Below are 14056 nucleotides of genomic sequence, written 5' to 3'. Positions count from 1 at the left end.
TTGTCAATAACGAACACCTTGTTCAAGCATAAGGGTGTCCATATGTGCACTTGGCACCAGGACACCCTAGGCCGCAGTTCGATGATCGAGTTTGTAGTTGTATCATCGGATTTGCGGCCGCATGTTCTGGACACTCGGGTGAAGAGAGGGGCGGAGCTGTCAACTGATCACCACCTGGTGGTGAGTAGGCTCCGATGGTGGGGGAAGATGCCGGTCCGTCCTGGCAGACCCAAACGTATTGTGAGGGTTTGTTGGGAGCGTCTGGCGGAATCCCCTGTCAGAAGGAGTTTCAACTCCCACCTCCGACAGAGCTTTTCCCATGTTCCGGGGGAGGCGGGGGACATTGAGCCCGAGTGGACCATGTTCCGTGCCTCTATTGTTGAGGCGGCCAATCTGAGTTGTGGCCGTAAGGTGGTTGGTGCCTGTCGTGGCGGCAACCCCCGTACTCGCTGGTGGACACCAGCAGTAAGGGATGCCGTCAAGCTGAAGAAGGAGTCCTATCGAGCCTTTATGGCCTGTGGGACCCCAGAGGCCTTCGGTGGTCGCCGAGGCAAAAACCCGAGCGTGGGAAGAGTTCGGTGAGGCCATGGAAGCCGACTTCCGGACGGCTTTGAGGAAATTCTGGTCCACCATCCGACGTCTCAGGAGGGGGAAGCAGTGCACCACTAACACTGTGTACAGTGGGGATGGGGCGCTGCTGACTTCGACTCGGGACGTTGTGAACCGGTGGGCAGAGTACTTCGAAGACCTCCTCAACTCCACCAACACGCCTTCCTTGGAGGAAGCAGAGCCTGGGGACTCTGAGGTGGGCTCTCCTATCTCTGTGGTTGAAGTCACCGATGTGGTTAAAAAGCTCCTCGGTGGCAAGGCCCCAGGGGTGGATGAGATCCGCCCGGAGTTCCTCAAGGCTCTGGATGTTGTGGGGCTGTCCTGGTTGACACGCCTCTGCAACATCGCGTGGTCAACAGGGAGAGTGCCTCTGGATTGGCAGACCGGGGTGGTAGTCCCTCTTTTTAAAAAGGGGGACCGGAGGGTGTGTTCCAACTACAGAGGGATCACACTCCTCAGCCTCCCTGGTAAGGTCTATTCAGGGGTGCTGGAGAGGAGGGTCCGTCAGGAAGTCGAGCCTCAGATTGAGGAGGAGCAGTGTGGTTTTCGTCCCGGCCGTGGAACAATGGACCAGCTCTACACCCTTAGCAGGGTCCTCGAGGGTATGTGGGAATTCGCCCAACCAGTCTACATGTGTTTTGTGGACTTGGAGAAGGCGTTTGACCGTGTCCCTCGGGGAGTTCTGTGGGGGGTGCTTCGAGGGTATGGGGTACCGAACCCCCTGATACGGGCTGTTCGGTCACTATACCACCGATGTCAGAGTTTGGTTCGCATTGCCGGCAGTAAGCCGGAATCGTTTCCAGTGGGGGTGGGACTCCGCCAAGGCTGCCCTTTGTCGCAGATTCTGTTCATAACCTTTATGGACAGAATTTCTAGGCGCAGCCGAAGCGTTGAGGGGGTCCGTTTTGGGGGCCTCAGTATTGCATCCCTGCTTTTTGCAGATGATGTGGTGCTGTTGGCTCCTTCAAACGGGGCTCTCCAACTCTCACTGGAGCGTTTCGCAGCCGAGTGTGAAGCGGTTGGAATGAAAATCAGCACCTCCAAATCTGAAACCATGGTCCTCAGTCGGAAAAGGGTGGAGTGCCCCCTCCGGGTCGGGGAGGAGATCTTACCCCAAGTGGAGGAGTTCAAGTATCTTGGGGTCTTGTTCACGAGTGGGGGTAGGAGGGAGCGGGAGATCGACAGGCGGATCGGTGCAGCGTCTGCTGTGATGCGGACATTCTATCGGTCTGTCGTGGTGAAGAAGGAGCTGAGCCAAAAGGCGAAGCTCTCAATTTACCGGTCGATCTATGTTCCAACCCTCATCTATGGTCACGAGCTATGGGTCGTGACCGAAAGAACGAGATCCCGGATACAAGCGGCTGAAATGAGTTTTCTCCGCAGGGTGTCCGGGCTCTCCCTTAGAGATAAGGTGAGAAGCTCAGTCATCCGGGAGGGGCTCAGAGTCGAGCCGCTTCTCCTCCACATCGAGAGGAGCCAGATGAGGTGGTTTGGGCATCTGATTCGGATGCCTCCTGAGCGCCTCCCCGGTCATGTCCCACCGGGAGGAGACCCCGAGGAAGACCCAGGACACGCTGGAGAGACTATGTCACCCAGCTTGCCTGGGAACGACTCGGGATCCCCCGGGGAGAGCTGGAAGAAGTAGCTAGGGAGAGGGAAGTCTGGGCTTCCCTGCTAAAGCTGTTGCCCCCGCGACCCGGCCCCGGATAAGCGGTAGATGATGGATGGATGGATGGATGGAATCAGCCTGCCACGCATGTTTTTGGAATGTGGGAGGAAACCGGAGCACCCGGAGAAAACCCACGCAGGCCCGGGGAGAACATGCAAACTCCACACAGGGAGGCCGGAGCTGGAATCGAACCCGGTACCTCTGCACTGTGAAGCCGACGTGCTAACCACTGGACTACCGGGCCGCCGCAGTGACCAGACAAGACTCATAAATACATTTTAGATGGAAGATAATAATGTTTTGTTTTGATGACTTCCTGCATGTTTATGCATTCATGCCTGTTTCTATTTACAGTTTTATGCTGTTCTCAAACCAAATTAGAATTGCTCTTCCTTAGCGGAGATTCGTGCTCCGCTGACTGCCGTCTGAGTTTGCTCCGTTTTCTGCGCAATTTTGATTTATAACTGCAAGTGTGGGGGGGGGGGGGGGGTTGCACTAAAAATAACAAAGGAGCAGAAGCAGCACTCGTGTTTCTCTGATTGTATTGATTTCTTCAAGCTGTGCCCGGCTTTTGCGTGGCTTGGGGCGTATTTTATCGAGAGCAGTAAAATAACAAAGGAGATGGGCTGGAAGTTCTCCATGTATACCAATCAGAATTTATAAATTGCTCCATTACCTTTATTTCCCTGGTTACTCTGGGAACATTAGCAATTATTCTCTCATGGGCCTGGCTCATAAAACTAATAATGTGATGATTTAGTGCCTCGGGGCACAGTGCGGGCCGGCCTAGCCAACTCCTATCCATTCATCTTATCACCTATTAGTTTTATTTTGGTGGGACAAATTGCTTAGCCAGAATATAGGTCAGTTTGTGTCCTCCAATAGAAAGTGCTAACCATGTAAGCGTGCACGTGTGTTTGGAAGAGTGGCAGGAGCTGATTACCATTCAGGTTGCATAGTGGGAGGTTGCCGCAATTATCTTTCTTGGGCACCGTGACAAATTGCAAATAGCCAAGGTTCCAAGCGTGTTGTCTCCGCGCGTTTGTGCGCCGCCTCTGCAAGTGTGCTGCCAAGCGAAGTCAAAGTTGCTTTCTCGTGGTGCCACGTTATCATGGAGATGGATGTCAGGGCCCGGGAGCCGAGGGGGCTTCTGTTGTCGCGTGATGGATCCGTCCTACTGTCCCATTAGCGGCACCCCCGGGAGCCAAAGCGCTGGAATCTGTGGAGACAGACCCAGATTAGCTCATAAATCACCGCCCTGGGGATCGGGGCGAAACAGTGACATCATCACTCTGAGACGCTCTGTGCTGTGATCTGGCTGACGCTGCGGTCCCGCTCAGCTGATGCGAGTTGACAGCAGGCATTGCCGCAAATCATTCCCACCACAACTGTCAAGAGGCCTCAACGTCTTTATCACGTTTGTTTGTCATCTGTGTGACTTAATCTGCATTTTAATGCAACAGCGGGGGATGATTCTTCCGAGTTGGAGTTAAGCACTTGATATCGAGGTTTTTACAGTGATCCAAAACTGACGAAAAACCATAATGCAGCCATCAAATTCTCAGTTCATGATTATTTGCTAAAAACAATAAAGTTTAGCAGTTTCAAAATGTTGACCCAACAACAGCAAATACCCCACCCAGCATTGTCTCTCTACCCTTTTATCTAACTTACCGGTAGGTTACTTTTAACCCGACTGTCTTAGGAGTGTAGCCAAAGATACAGCTGAAGCCGTGTGAGCAATAATTTCACTCTTGTTGCCTCATGATGAAAATATGAACAAAACCACTTGTAGGAGCTTTTTAAAAAAACGTCTGGACTGTCAATCAAGGTTCTATGATAGTTGAACTCTACAAGGCAGGATTGTCAAATTCATTTTTCGACCGGTTGTCTCACATGAGTGTGGAAACCAGATCAATGGTTAAGTCACCACAATTATTTAACTTTGATTCAGAAGGGATTTTGTGAAAAAGTATGTACGAATTGAGGACAACTTTTTGTTCTGCCAAAATAAAAAGAACAAATACATTTTGCAGGCATCACGAAGTAGAGCCCCTTTATTTGCTTTAGTGGGCTACATAAAGTGATGCAGTGGGCTGGAAACAGCCCCCCGGGCCTTGACACCTGGGCTGTAATGGATTCATTGCAATTTCCTTTATTTCCTATGGGGCAGATTATTATTATTTTTTGTCCATCCATTTTCTGTACAACTTGTCCTTTGGAGGGTCTAGGGCAGGCATGTCCAAAGTCCGGCCCGCGGGCCAAATCCGGCCCGCGGTCGAATTTCATCCGGCCCTCGGCCCCCGTCATAAAATCAGTGCCGTCTGGCCCGCAGGTTGGGCGCAATGGAACACGTGTTGCATTGACTGAGGTCTCGTAGACTGGTGAGTGATGTTTCATAGAGTACTACTTCCCTCTAGTGGCTAAATGAGTAATAGCATTCACTAAATGAGTAATAGCATTTAGACACTAGAGGGCATCACTCACGAGTTAACAAGACATCACTCCGTGTTTATATTGACTGATATGTCATATTTCAAATTCCTGTTTCAAATGAACCAAAAGAAATTCTTAAGATTGTTGAAATTAAAATAAAAATGGAAATGTGAAACAGACTGGCTTACTAAAATTTGTTGAACAATATTGTTGTTAAGAATGTCAGCCAAGGTCGGCCCCACCGACATTTTACCACATAAAATCTGGCCCCGTTGGCAAAAAGTTTGGACACCCCTGGTCTAGGGTGAGCTGGCGCCTATCCTAGCTGACGATGGGCAAGACACATTCACACCTATGGACAGTTGAGAGTTTGAAATGAACCTCACAGGCGTGTTTTTAGAATATGGGCACGATTTGATCTCAAAACTGGGAGGCGCATGTGTTAACTATTCGTCCGATGGAAGTTGTTCTTGTCTCAGCAAATGACAAGTCATCCAAATTCGACTGCGATGGAATCTATATATCCTATGGACAAAAGTATTGGGACACATGCCAATTCATGATGTAGCGCCGTGGCTAAACCCCCTGAGAGTGTCATTTTGCATTTTTAACGAGACATTTTGGCCTATCTTCAGTGGCGCTGACTGCAAATTCCATCAAATAAATGTCATGAGCCAAACATCCTCTGACCTCACAAAATTCCCATGGACACACTTTACCAAATGTATGCCGAAGACAGCTGCAGCATGATATTTTCTTCCATGTTCACTTCCCGAAAATGTAATAGGCAGGTGCTCCAATAATTTTGACCATAAGCCGTACTTGTGCGTACACGCTCTGTGCTGCCACGCTACAAAGGCTGCTGTGTTCCTTCTACAACTTGGTGGTAAGTGGCTGTCTGTGAGGCCCAGTGTGTAGTCGGGTCTGTAATAAGGACCGTGGAGGCCTCCCTCCCCCCTCCCTCCCTACCACATCCACACACTCACAGCTCTGTGGTCACACAGCTGGCCCTGTCTGGCCAACCACTCCAACCTCACCGCTTCCCCTCGCTGGGTGGGATGACAGGCGCGCGGAGAAGTGAAATGAGGGGGTTGGGCGCCCCCTCCCACTTCCATGTACATACAGTAAACACATGGAGAAAGGAGAAGTGTGTTTTTATGTTTCTTCGCGTACAAAAAAAATAAAAAATCTATATATATAAAACAAGCTCACACTGTCTCATTCAGTCTGCGGATCAGGGAGGTCACACCAGCCTCACGCACACACAGCTCAACACGACCCACGGAGACGTTTATGCAAAGTGATCAATGCTGTCCGCGCTTATCACTGTCACTGCGCTCAGTGTGGAGCTGACACCGCAAACAAACACTGCGGGGGGTGCCAAGCAGTTTGGACTGCATGGAAGTTGGCAGTTATAATTCGGCTTCCTTTAGGGACTCACACGGCATTGGGAGAGGGAGCTTGAATTATTTGTCACACGAGGCTAGTCATCCAGGTCCCCGAGACCCTGTGGCTGGACTCTGTCCCCTCCAGGCACTGTTGATGTAATCCGCCCAACTCAAACTTGCATTTCCGCAGATGCGATAAGAGAGCCCACGGCCGACTGATTTGCTGCTATCAGAGAGCCGGCCAACTTTCCTGCTTCTCTCGTGTGTCCTGTTGTTGAGTCACAGCAAGGCACGGCTAAGCGATGACATCAAAGGGCCACAGTGGCCCAAAGGCGACTACATCGTCAAACTAATTGATGGCTGTCGCAAGTTAACTATAGAGCAAATTTCTACTGTCTCCTGTGCTGTTGTGATATAGGAGAAAGGGTGGAGCTATTTTAAACGCCTTGGAGCATTTCTAGCAGATCCTTTTTCAAACCAAGTCAACAGGTTCACTCTCAGAAGCATGGCCCTGAATTTAAAACCTAGCTTTGAATATACCGGTATATATATTTTTTTCAGTGGAATTGTTTTACCTTACTCCAAACAGTCTGTTCGCTTTAGAATGTAGTATTTTACATGGCTGGGCTGCTTTCAGCATATGTGGATGTTGATTTCTATCTATATTTTTTTCATCCCATCAGATTTTAGCCGCTATCGTGTATGTTGACGTGTCAAGCTAATCTGCGCAGGGCCTTTGAAATCAGGAGAGATGGCAATGTGATTGCTTGATTACTGATCAGATTTCAAATTATTTTACGTGGCCCTGGATGACATCAGCATTTTCCAGTCCTGTGATTGGTTGGTTAGCGCAAAACTCATTGCAACCAAGTCCGACTCGTGAAACACATCTAGTGATCTGCATACATATATTTTTTTTGTGTGTGTTGTGTTTCATTTGAAAGTTTTAGGTTTTTACATTAGATAAATATTGAATATATTGCGTTTTTAATCGTTTTTTTAAAATATAACACCGCTGGTTCAATTTTGACGTAATACTGGAGGATTAAGCCGGGTAAATCCCTGTTGAAGGAATCAAATACTCAACCCGTCGCTGATTATTTCCAACGAAGGCTTAACTAAAATTGCAGAAATGGAAAGACAGCAGTAATGTTCCAGTTCATGAATAATACTTGGTCATTTAAAAACATTTCTATTTCAATGCACCATTACAATTCCACCAGTCATTTATGTAGGTGAAACTTGGAAAATGGCGCCTCATATAATCCAACAAAAGAGCCGCCAAAAATTCTCTCAGATTACCAATGTAGAGATATATGGACACATTCCGCTCATATCAGGGTACCGACATTTCTCTGTGGCGATGATTTGTCCCCCAGTTGGTGGGAAACGGAAGAAGGGAAGACCAAAAAAGACGTAGTCATCAAGGTTGAAATGGGACATTATTCAGGAGGTTGCAGCTGACAGTGCAAATTGTCAAAAAAGCGTTGCCCAATATGCCCCCAGAAAGACCCAATTCCTGTTTTCAGATGTTCCAGTTTGTTGAAAACTATTTGTGTGATAGTGGCTAGGGGGATTTTCCAGTGGCGCTCAGCGAGTTGAATGCTCTGCGTTATCCGGTGGTTAAGCATGGGAAACATGAGGAAAGGTAACGTGGTCATTATGAGGGAAATGATGTGCACATTTATGAAGGATCTTTGGCTCGCTTGCCCGAGGAGCCGTTATAATGATGCGGAGGCCGCCAGAGTCATCGCACGCAACCGCAGTACCTCTGCATGAGGCACCCTCCACAAAAACACGCTCGGCTGGGCCAACGGGCCGGCTCCGCGGCTCCGGGTTATGCGGCTTGCCGACCTAAAAGCGCGGGGTCAGTGCGGGGGGGAAGCCATCACACAAGAACCACAATTGCAGTCCTCAAACATGAAAAGTCTCTTTTTTTATTTTTGACAGACTGGCCATGTTTAATGGTGGCTTGTGTGTGCTGCGTAAACAAACAGTGAGGCCTGGGCTCGTACGGGCAGCCAACAGCAGCAGCTTCGGCGGCCAGCTGGATTACAGGCTAGCACGGAGCCGCGGTTAAGATGGCACTCGCTCGCGCTCGGCCGCAGTCGGTGCATCCCGCCCTTTAACAGCTTCGTGGTGACTTAACATTTCCAGATGTCAGAGCTTAGACCGCAATCCCGACTCACTTAGGTGTCAAGATATTTCCTGCCTGATACGTACTCTTGTTGACTTTGCCCTCCCGCACATGATGGACCAGTTCATAAATCTTTAAACACACAGTGTTTTCCTGTAGACATGGATATATTGGTTTGATTTACGTTGTTAAAAAGCAGCCTCTGTGTCTGCTTAGTCCACAATTAAGAGGATTTACATGCTTATTTAATGTCTATTTTACCCTCTTTTCTCATTTATTACACGCACCAACTTTCTAGTTCATTAGGAAAATCTGCATAATCTTTTGAGATCCAATGCAGGAATTTGATCGAAAATCTGCATTTGCAGAGGTATTAGGGCTTTTTTTCCATACAGGTTCGGATATTTGGCAGAATAAAATTCTGATACCCAATTCATTGAATGAGGATCAAGCGGTTCGGAAAATGGATGGCTACCAGAAAAAAAATGTTGTCCAATCACATTTATTTTGAAATTCCCCAAACTATGTGGACTACTCCAAAAGAATTTTTTGAAATTCCACTACATTTTTAAAACACTTGAATACTAGGCTCAAATACATTTAAAATAACTCAAACAACACTTTAACGCGTTCATTAAAGTCTTATAAATAAAATGCTAACAGCATTTCAAGACAAAATGTGTTTGATAAAAATTTCCCTCTTCCCATAAAAGTGCTTGCACTGAGGGAAGCCATTTTCTTACTTTTTCTAACCCCTACAAATTTGGTATCATTGGAAAGCCCTGAATGTCCTCTTTAGAGTAACAATATGGATGGATGGATGGATATATATATATATATATATATATAATGAATAAAAGTACTTTTTGGGGTTCAATAATACCTAAAGCAAATACAAATATGATTTACAAGCAGAACATTTGACTGTTTGAAAATACTTAGTCCTATCATAACTTCACAACAGAGAAAAAACTGATAAAAATCGTCCATTTTTTTTGGGGGGGGGGGTTAAAATCTTATGTTGTAATGTATGAATGTGGAAAAAGAAAAAGAAAAAAATCGCCCAATTTTTGCTGATTTTAAAGGTCAAGCCTCGGTACTAATGCTTTGTTATGATCGACCGAGGTATTTATTCACAATGAACATTGATCCTATTTATTGCATCGAAGAGGAGCCACAAACCTTTCACGAAAGTCGATGCGTAAACATTCAACCGGAAACATGTCACAAAATCAGGCAACAGATGAGTAAAACCATGTCTATCTTCATGACCCATATGTTATTTATCCTGCTTGACAAAAAATACAAGTACATTTTGTTTCTGTCTTCAATGAAAGTCATGTTGTAGTCACCGTCAGTGATGGGGAGGTGCCGTAGTTCCTTCAGTTGACAAGCTGCCACTGTCGAAGATTCTACATTTTCCATCGGTGTGAATGCGAGTGTGGATTGTTGTTTGTCTTTATATATTCCCTGCGATTGGCTCAAGATGATCTGTGACCCTTTTGAGGTCAAGTGCCATGCAAAATGAATGGATGGAAAACAATCAGCTCCAAGCACGATGTAGTACAGCTCTGCTCCACCGCAAGAGACAACCACTTCACGGATCATACTGTTAGATTAAATTTTCATGCGGAACGCATTACAAATAAATAAATAAATAACGAGCAGATAGCATCAGAAAGGGCATCCGGCTTAAAAACTGTGCCGAACAAATCATGTGAGGGACTTGCTGAGGCCACCCATGACACGCCCAAAGTAACAAGAGCATTTTTTTAATACATTGACTGCCGAGGATGTGAAAAAGAACCAAGTGTCATCATTGAATAAGATGCAATGCTCCGTAATACTCCGAAAAACTGTCGCAGATTTCGTCTATCCAAATTGGTGCAACCAATTCACGCGTAATTAACAAAAAAGACCCTCCGGCTTTATCACTTCGAAATGCACCAATAGTTTGTGTCGAATCATTTTCATTTCCAATTGTTTCATCCCCCATTACAGCTCGCGCATATCTCGGCCAAATCTTGCCCTAAATTGCAAATGTAAAACAAAGTGCAGGTGTCGTAGATGCGGTAGGACAGTAACAGTCGATAGTGGCAATCAAGACAGAAATTTGATATACCCTTGAATTGGATCTCAGGAGTCTGCGTACCTAATGTTGCGACCAGTGACTATATTGGAGTCATTCTGGGCTTATTAGCGTGTTTGCGCCGTTTCATTGGGCCGCCTGAGTCGTCCTGCTAATGACGATGAGTTTAATTGGTACCAGCAGAACCCTCCGCATGACTGTAACTTATTTAGCCGCTGTCAGCAGGTCAAGCTACGCTGCACATAAACACATCTCATTAGTTCTCCGTCCTGTCCTTTGTCTCCCGCTCCAGCATGCCGCGTACGATTTATCTCCATTTATTTGAATTTCACACATAATGAGATTCTTCCAGTTAGGATGGATAGGAGCGAGGCTGGAACGCCATTAGTCACTCTCGCTGTGAAGTCGCGGATAAATATAAGCGCTCGCCGGGATCTTGTCCAACTCCACGCACAAAATTAGGATACTGTGAATCTTTGTTTTTGATAGCCTGCATTGATTATTTCTCTAACCGGCAAACATAATCCACCCCTCCCATTTTTATCGCGCTTGTCCTCGTTCGGCTTGCGGGTGAGCTGGAGTCTATCGCAGCTGATGTTGGGAAATTGCACGGCAGACAGCACATCATATTTGAACAATGAAAACCTGTGAGTTACTGACCTGTTACAATTATTTACAGGAGTACTGTAACTGTAAATATACCATAAACTAGCATTCATATGATTTAGAAGGCACCACAACAACTGATTTGATGACAAAAAAAATAATATATAAAAATACAACAAAAGTTCGCATGCACGTCCACATGGAGCAAAGACTCTACATACCTCCCACTAACAACCCAAGCTAAACTTCGATCTTCACAGACATACAAAGATGTTTGTCTCTCAGTCAAGATCGATCATCTGTCCTTAACCAATCACTTTTTTTTTAAAAGTCAGAATCGTGGCACAATCTTATGGCATCTAAAAGCGTCATCGAAAGAAAAAAGGTGAATTCTTGAATTGCGAAGCATCAATAAATGGGGTGTCCCGGTGTATAGACACAAATACAAGTTTATACAGAATTTAGAGTCTTCAGATAAGATAAAACAATAATCTTTCTTTTTTTTTTTTTTTTGCAGGGTTTCCGTTGATAAAATCATTGCAGTAGAGGCCAAATATTTTTCTTAACATTTATATGTACTTTAAAGCTTCATGCATACGATACCAAAATATATGCATGTGAGGTGCAGGTATTATTTTTGTACATTCAGTGTTGCCATCCTGACATTCTACAGTACTTTAATGTCTGTGCCTGTCTATCTGTCGCTGAATGCGTGTGACTTTCAAAGGGCGGCAAAAGCCTTTTGAGGGATGTCGGAGTCAGCAAATGAGAGTGTGGACTCGGCGCGTTGTTAACTCGCCAAACCGTTCCCCACTCGGTGTTGAGCGACTCAGCGGCACGTTGCGTGTGTATATGTGGCGTGTGTTTATTTTTTTACCTTGGTTCCATAAAGTGACTGGAAGTGTGGACCTCTCCTTGATGGTGGTGGTGATCACTCCATTCGCTTGAATTTCATTCATTCATTCATTCATTCATTCATCTTCCGAACCGCGTGATCCTCACTAGGGTCGCGGGGGGTGCTGGAGCCTATCCCAGCTGTCTCCGGGCAGTAGGCGAGGGACACCCTGAATCGGTTGCCAGCCAATCGCAGGGCACACAGAGACGAACAACCATCCGCGCTCACACTCACACCTAGGGACAGTTTAGAGTGTTCAATCAGCCTGCCATGCATATTTTTGGAATGTGGGAGGAAACCGGAGCACCCGGAGAAAACCCACGCAGGCCCGGGGAGAACATGCAAACTCCACACAGGGAGGCCGGAGCTGGAATCGAACCCGGTACCTCTGCACTGTGAAGCCAACGTGCTAACCACTGGACTACCGGGCCGCCTCGCTTGAATTTACACCACAAAAATGATAAAACAGAAAATAACCTACACCTCTCGATGGTTCATTTTTGGGGCCTCATCGAACATCAGGAGAGACCAAAACGCCGGGGGCCCCTCAATCTCACGTTCCTAAACTGAATTTGAGGTCCAAGTGCTTCCGTGTGCACAACATGATGCCACTGAATGATGCCACTGTTACTTTGACAGCTCTCAACCAAAATGCATCCCTTGACCCCCGCAATCGAATAGCAATGCCCTCTACGAAGCACCAGGGATGGTTTCTTTTAGCCATCGCCAGTGGTGCTTCTGGCTGTGTGTAAGTAGTCGAATGGCTGCAAATCCCACAGTGGAGGGATTTATGGACCTGCAGAGGTGCGCTTTCCCTTTGCCTTCCCAGAAAGCCGCGTGCATCACATGTAAATGTGATCATTTGGCGAGTCAATTATCCATCTTGCCTTGGCTGCAGCTCTGTTTGGTTGCTGACAGATAGAGCGATACCCCCCCCCACCCCCCCGTTGTCGCCCATCTCACCCCCCACCCCCCAGCTTTGTTTGATCCCTGACAGGCGCAGCTTGTCACTATGTGCCGGTGAAACATCCCTAATCAAAGAATCTGTCGGAGCGAGCCAGCTCGTTCCGCGGGGCTGAGCATCACCGCAGCCTTTCATGTCGTGCGGCTGAAGGGAGAAAAAAAAAGGCCGAGTAGGATCTTCGGCAGGTACACTCTGCTCTTTGTTTACGCGTTGTCCTAGCAGTTGGGATACGCAGATGGCCAACAATTATTTCTCTGTGTGCGCGTCGCTGCTAGTGGGCCACCATCTTGTGTGAGATTGGTGTAATCCTTTGTTATTTATGATTGTCTGGGATTTTTGGATCAAGATTGAACACAATCTGTTGAATAACACCGAGATGAGCGCCATGCAGGAGGGTGTGGAATGAAAGGCAAACAAAGAGGGAGAGGGTGCACGTAGAAATGAAGACGCAACGCTCACTGTTACCGCTGCTCCTCAACCCAGCACACTTTAATCCCATTAACGCAGACTAAATAAACCATTTGTTCTAAATTTGCCACTGGTGCTGTTTATGCTAATAGGCCGCTTGCTGGAGGCGATTTCACAAGGCATTTGTAGGGCACTAGCTAATAATTAGATTTAATAAGGAAGTCAATTTCCATCCTCATTCGAAATAAAAATAAGAAGCTTCCTCACACGCGCTTAATTGTTGATTTGGCCGCGCTCACTCTCTCGGGGCTTCTGACGTTCATGTTTTTAACCCTTCTGCGTCCTTGTGTGAGGATGCCACACCACCGGTGCGGTAAAAAAAAAGTTCTGTATGGTTTTATCATGATAAATTTCATGTTACAATGTGATAAGATTGTCTTCTGCATTCAGCAAAACAAAATGAATTGCTTCCGGTTCAGCTCACTGACAGAGCACTATGTGGGTCTTTTTCAATCATATTTTTGTTTATGCTGTACTTTACAGTTTATGCTGTACTTTACAGTTACACAGCTAGTAACTTTGATTTGTAAGGCACAACGGGATGACACTTCAAGGCTCCACCAGTCACAAGACCAAGAGAGAATTACTTCAGTTTATTTTGTCGAATGCAGAAGTGGAAATGATCACACTCTAACTTATGACATTAAAATGTGAATTTTATGGAAATGCCATTCATCTGTTCATGCCTCCCTCAAAACAATGTTTTAAATATATTTTTAATGACAAAAAAACCCATTCTACATACAGTAACGGCATCTATTAAAAGAAGTTAAAAAGAACTCAACCGTTTTTGTC

At 46.4% G+C, this 14056-nt stretch overlaps 1 protein-coding gene across 1 annotated transcript in view; it reads left to right on the top strand.

Annotated features, from left to right (window-relative positions):
• pias1b (protein inhibitor of activated STAT, 1b) overlaps positions 1–12163 on the top strand; it is a 70985-nt gene extending 58822 nt beyond the window's left edge. Inside the window, exon 13 of the mRNA XM_052061891.1 lies at positions 11940–12163. Within this exon, the coding sequence (XP_051917851.1) occupies positions 11940–11986 (47 nt within the window). The 3' untranslated portion in view covers positions 11987–12163. The remainder of the gene's footprint in view (positions 1–11939) is intronic.
• The last annotated feature ends 1893 nt before the right edge of the window (positions 12164–14056 follow it).

The sequence above is a fragment of the Hippocampus zosterae genome, chromosome 3 (assembly GCF_025434085.1).
Source record: "Hippocampus zosterae strain Florida chromosome 3, ASM2543408v3, whole genome shotgun sequence".
NCBI lineage: Eukaryota > Metazoa > Chordata > Actinopteri > Syngnathiformes > Syngnathidae > Hippocampus > Hippocampus zosterae.
This window is presented reverse-complemented; position numbering and strand designations above follow the sequence as displayed.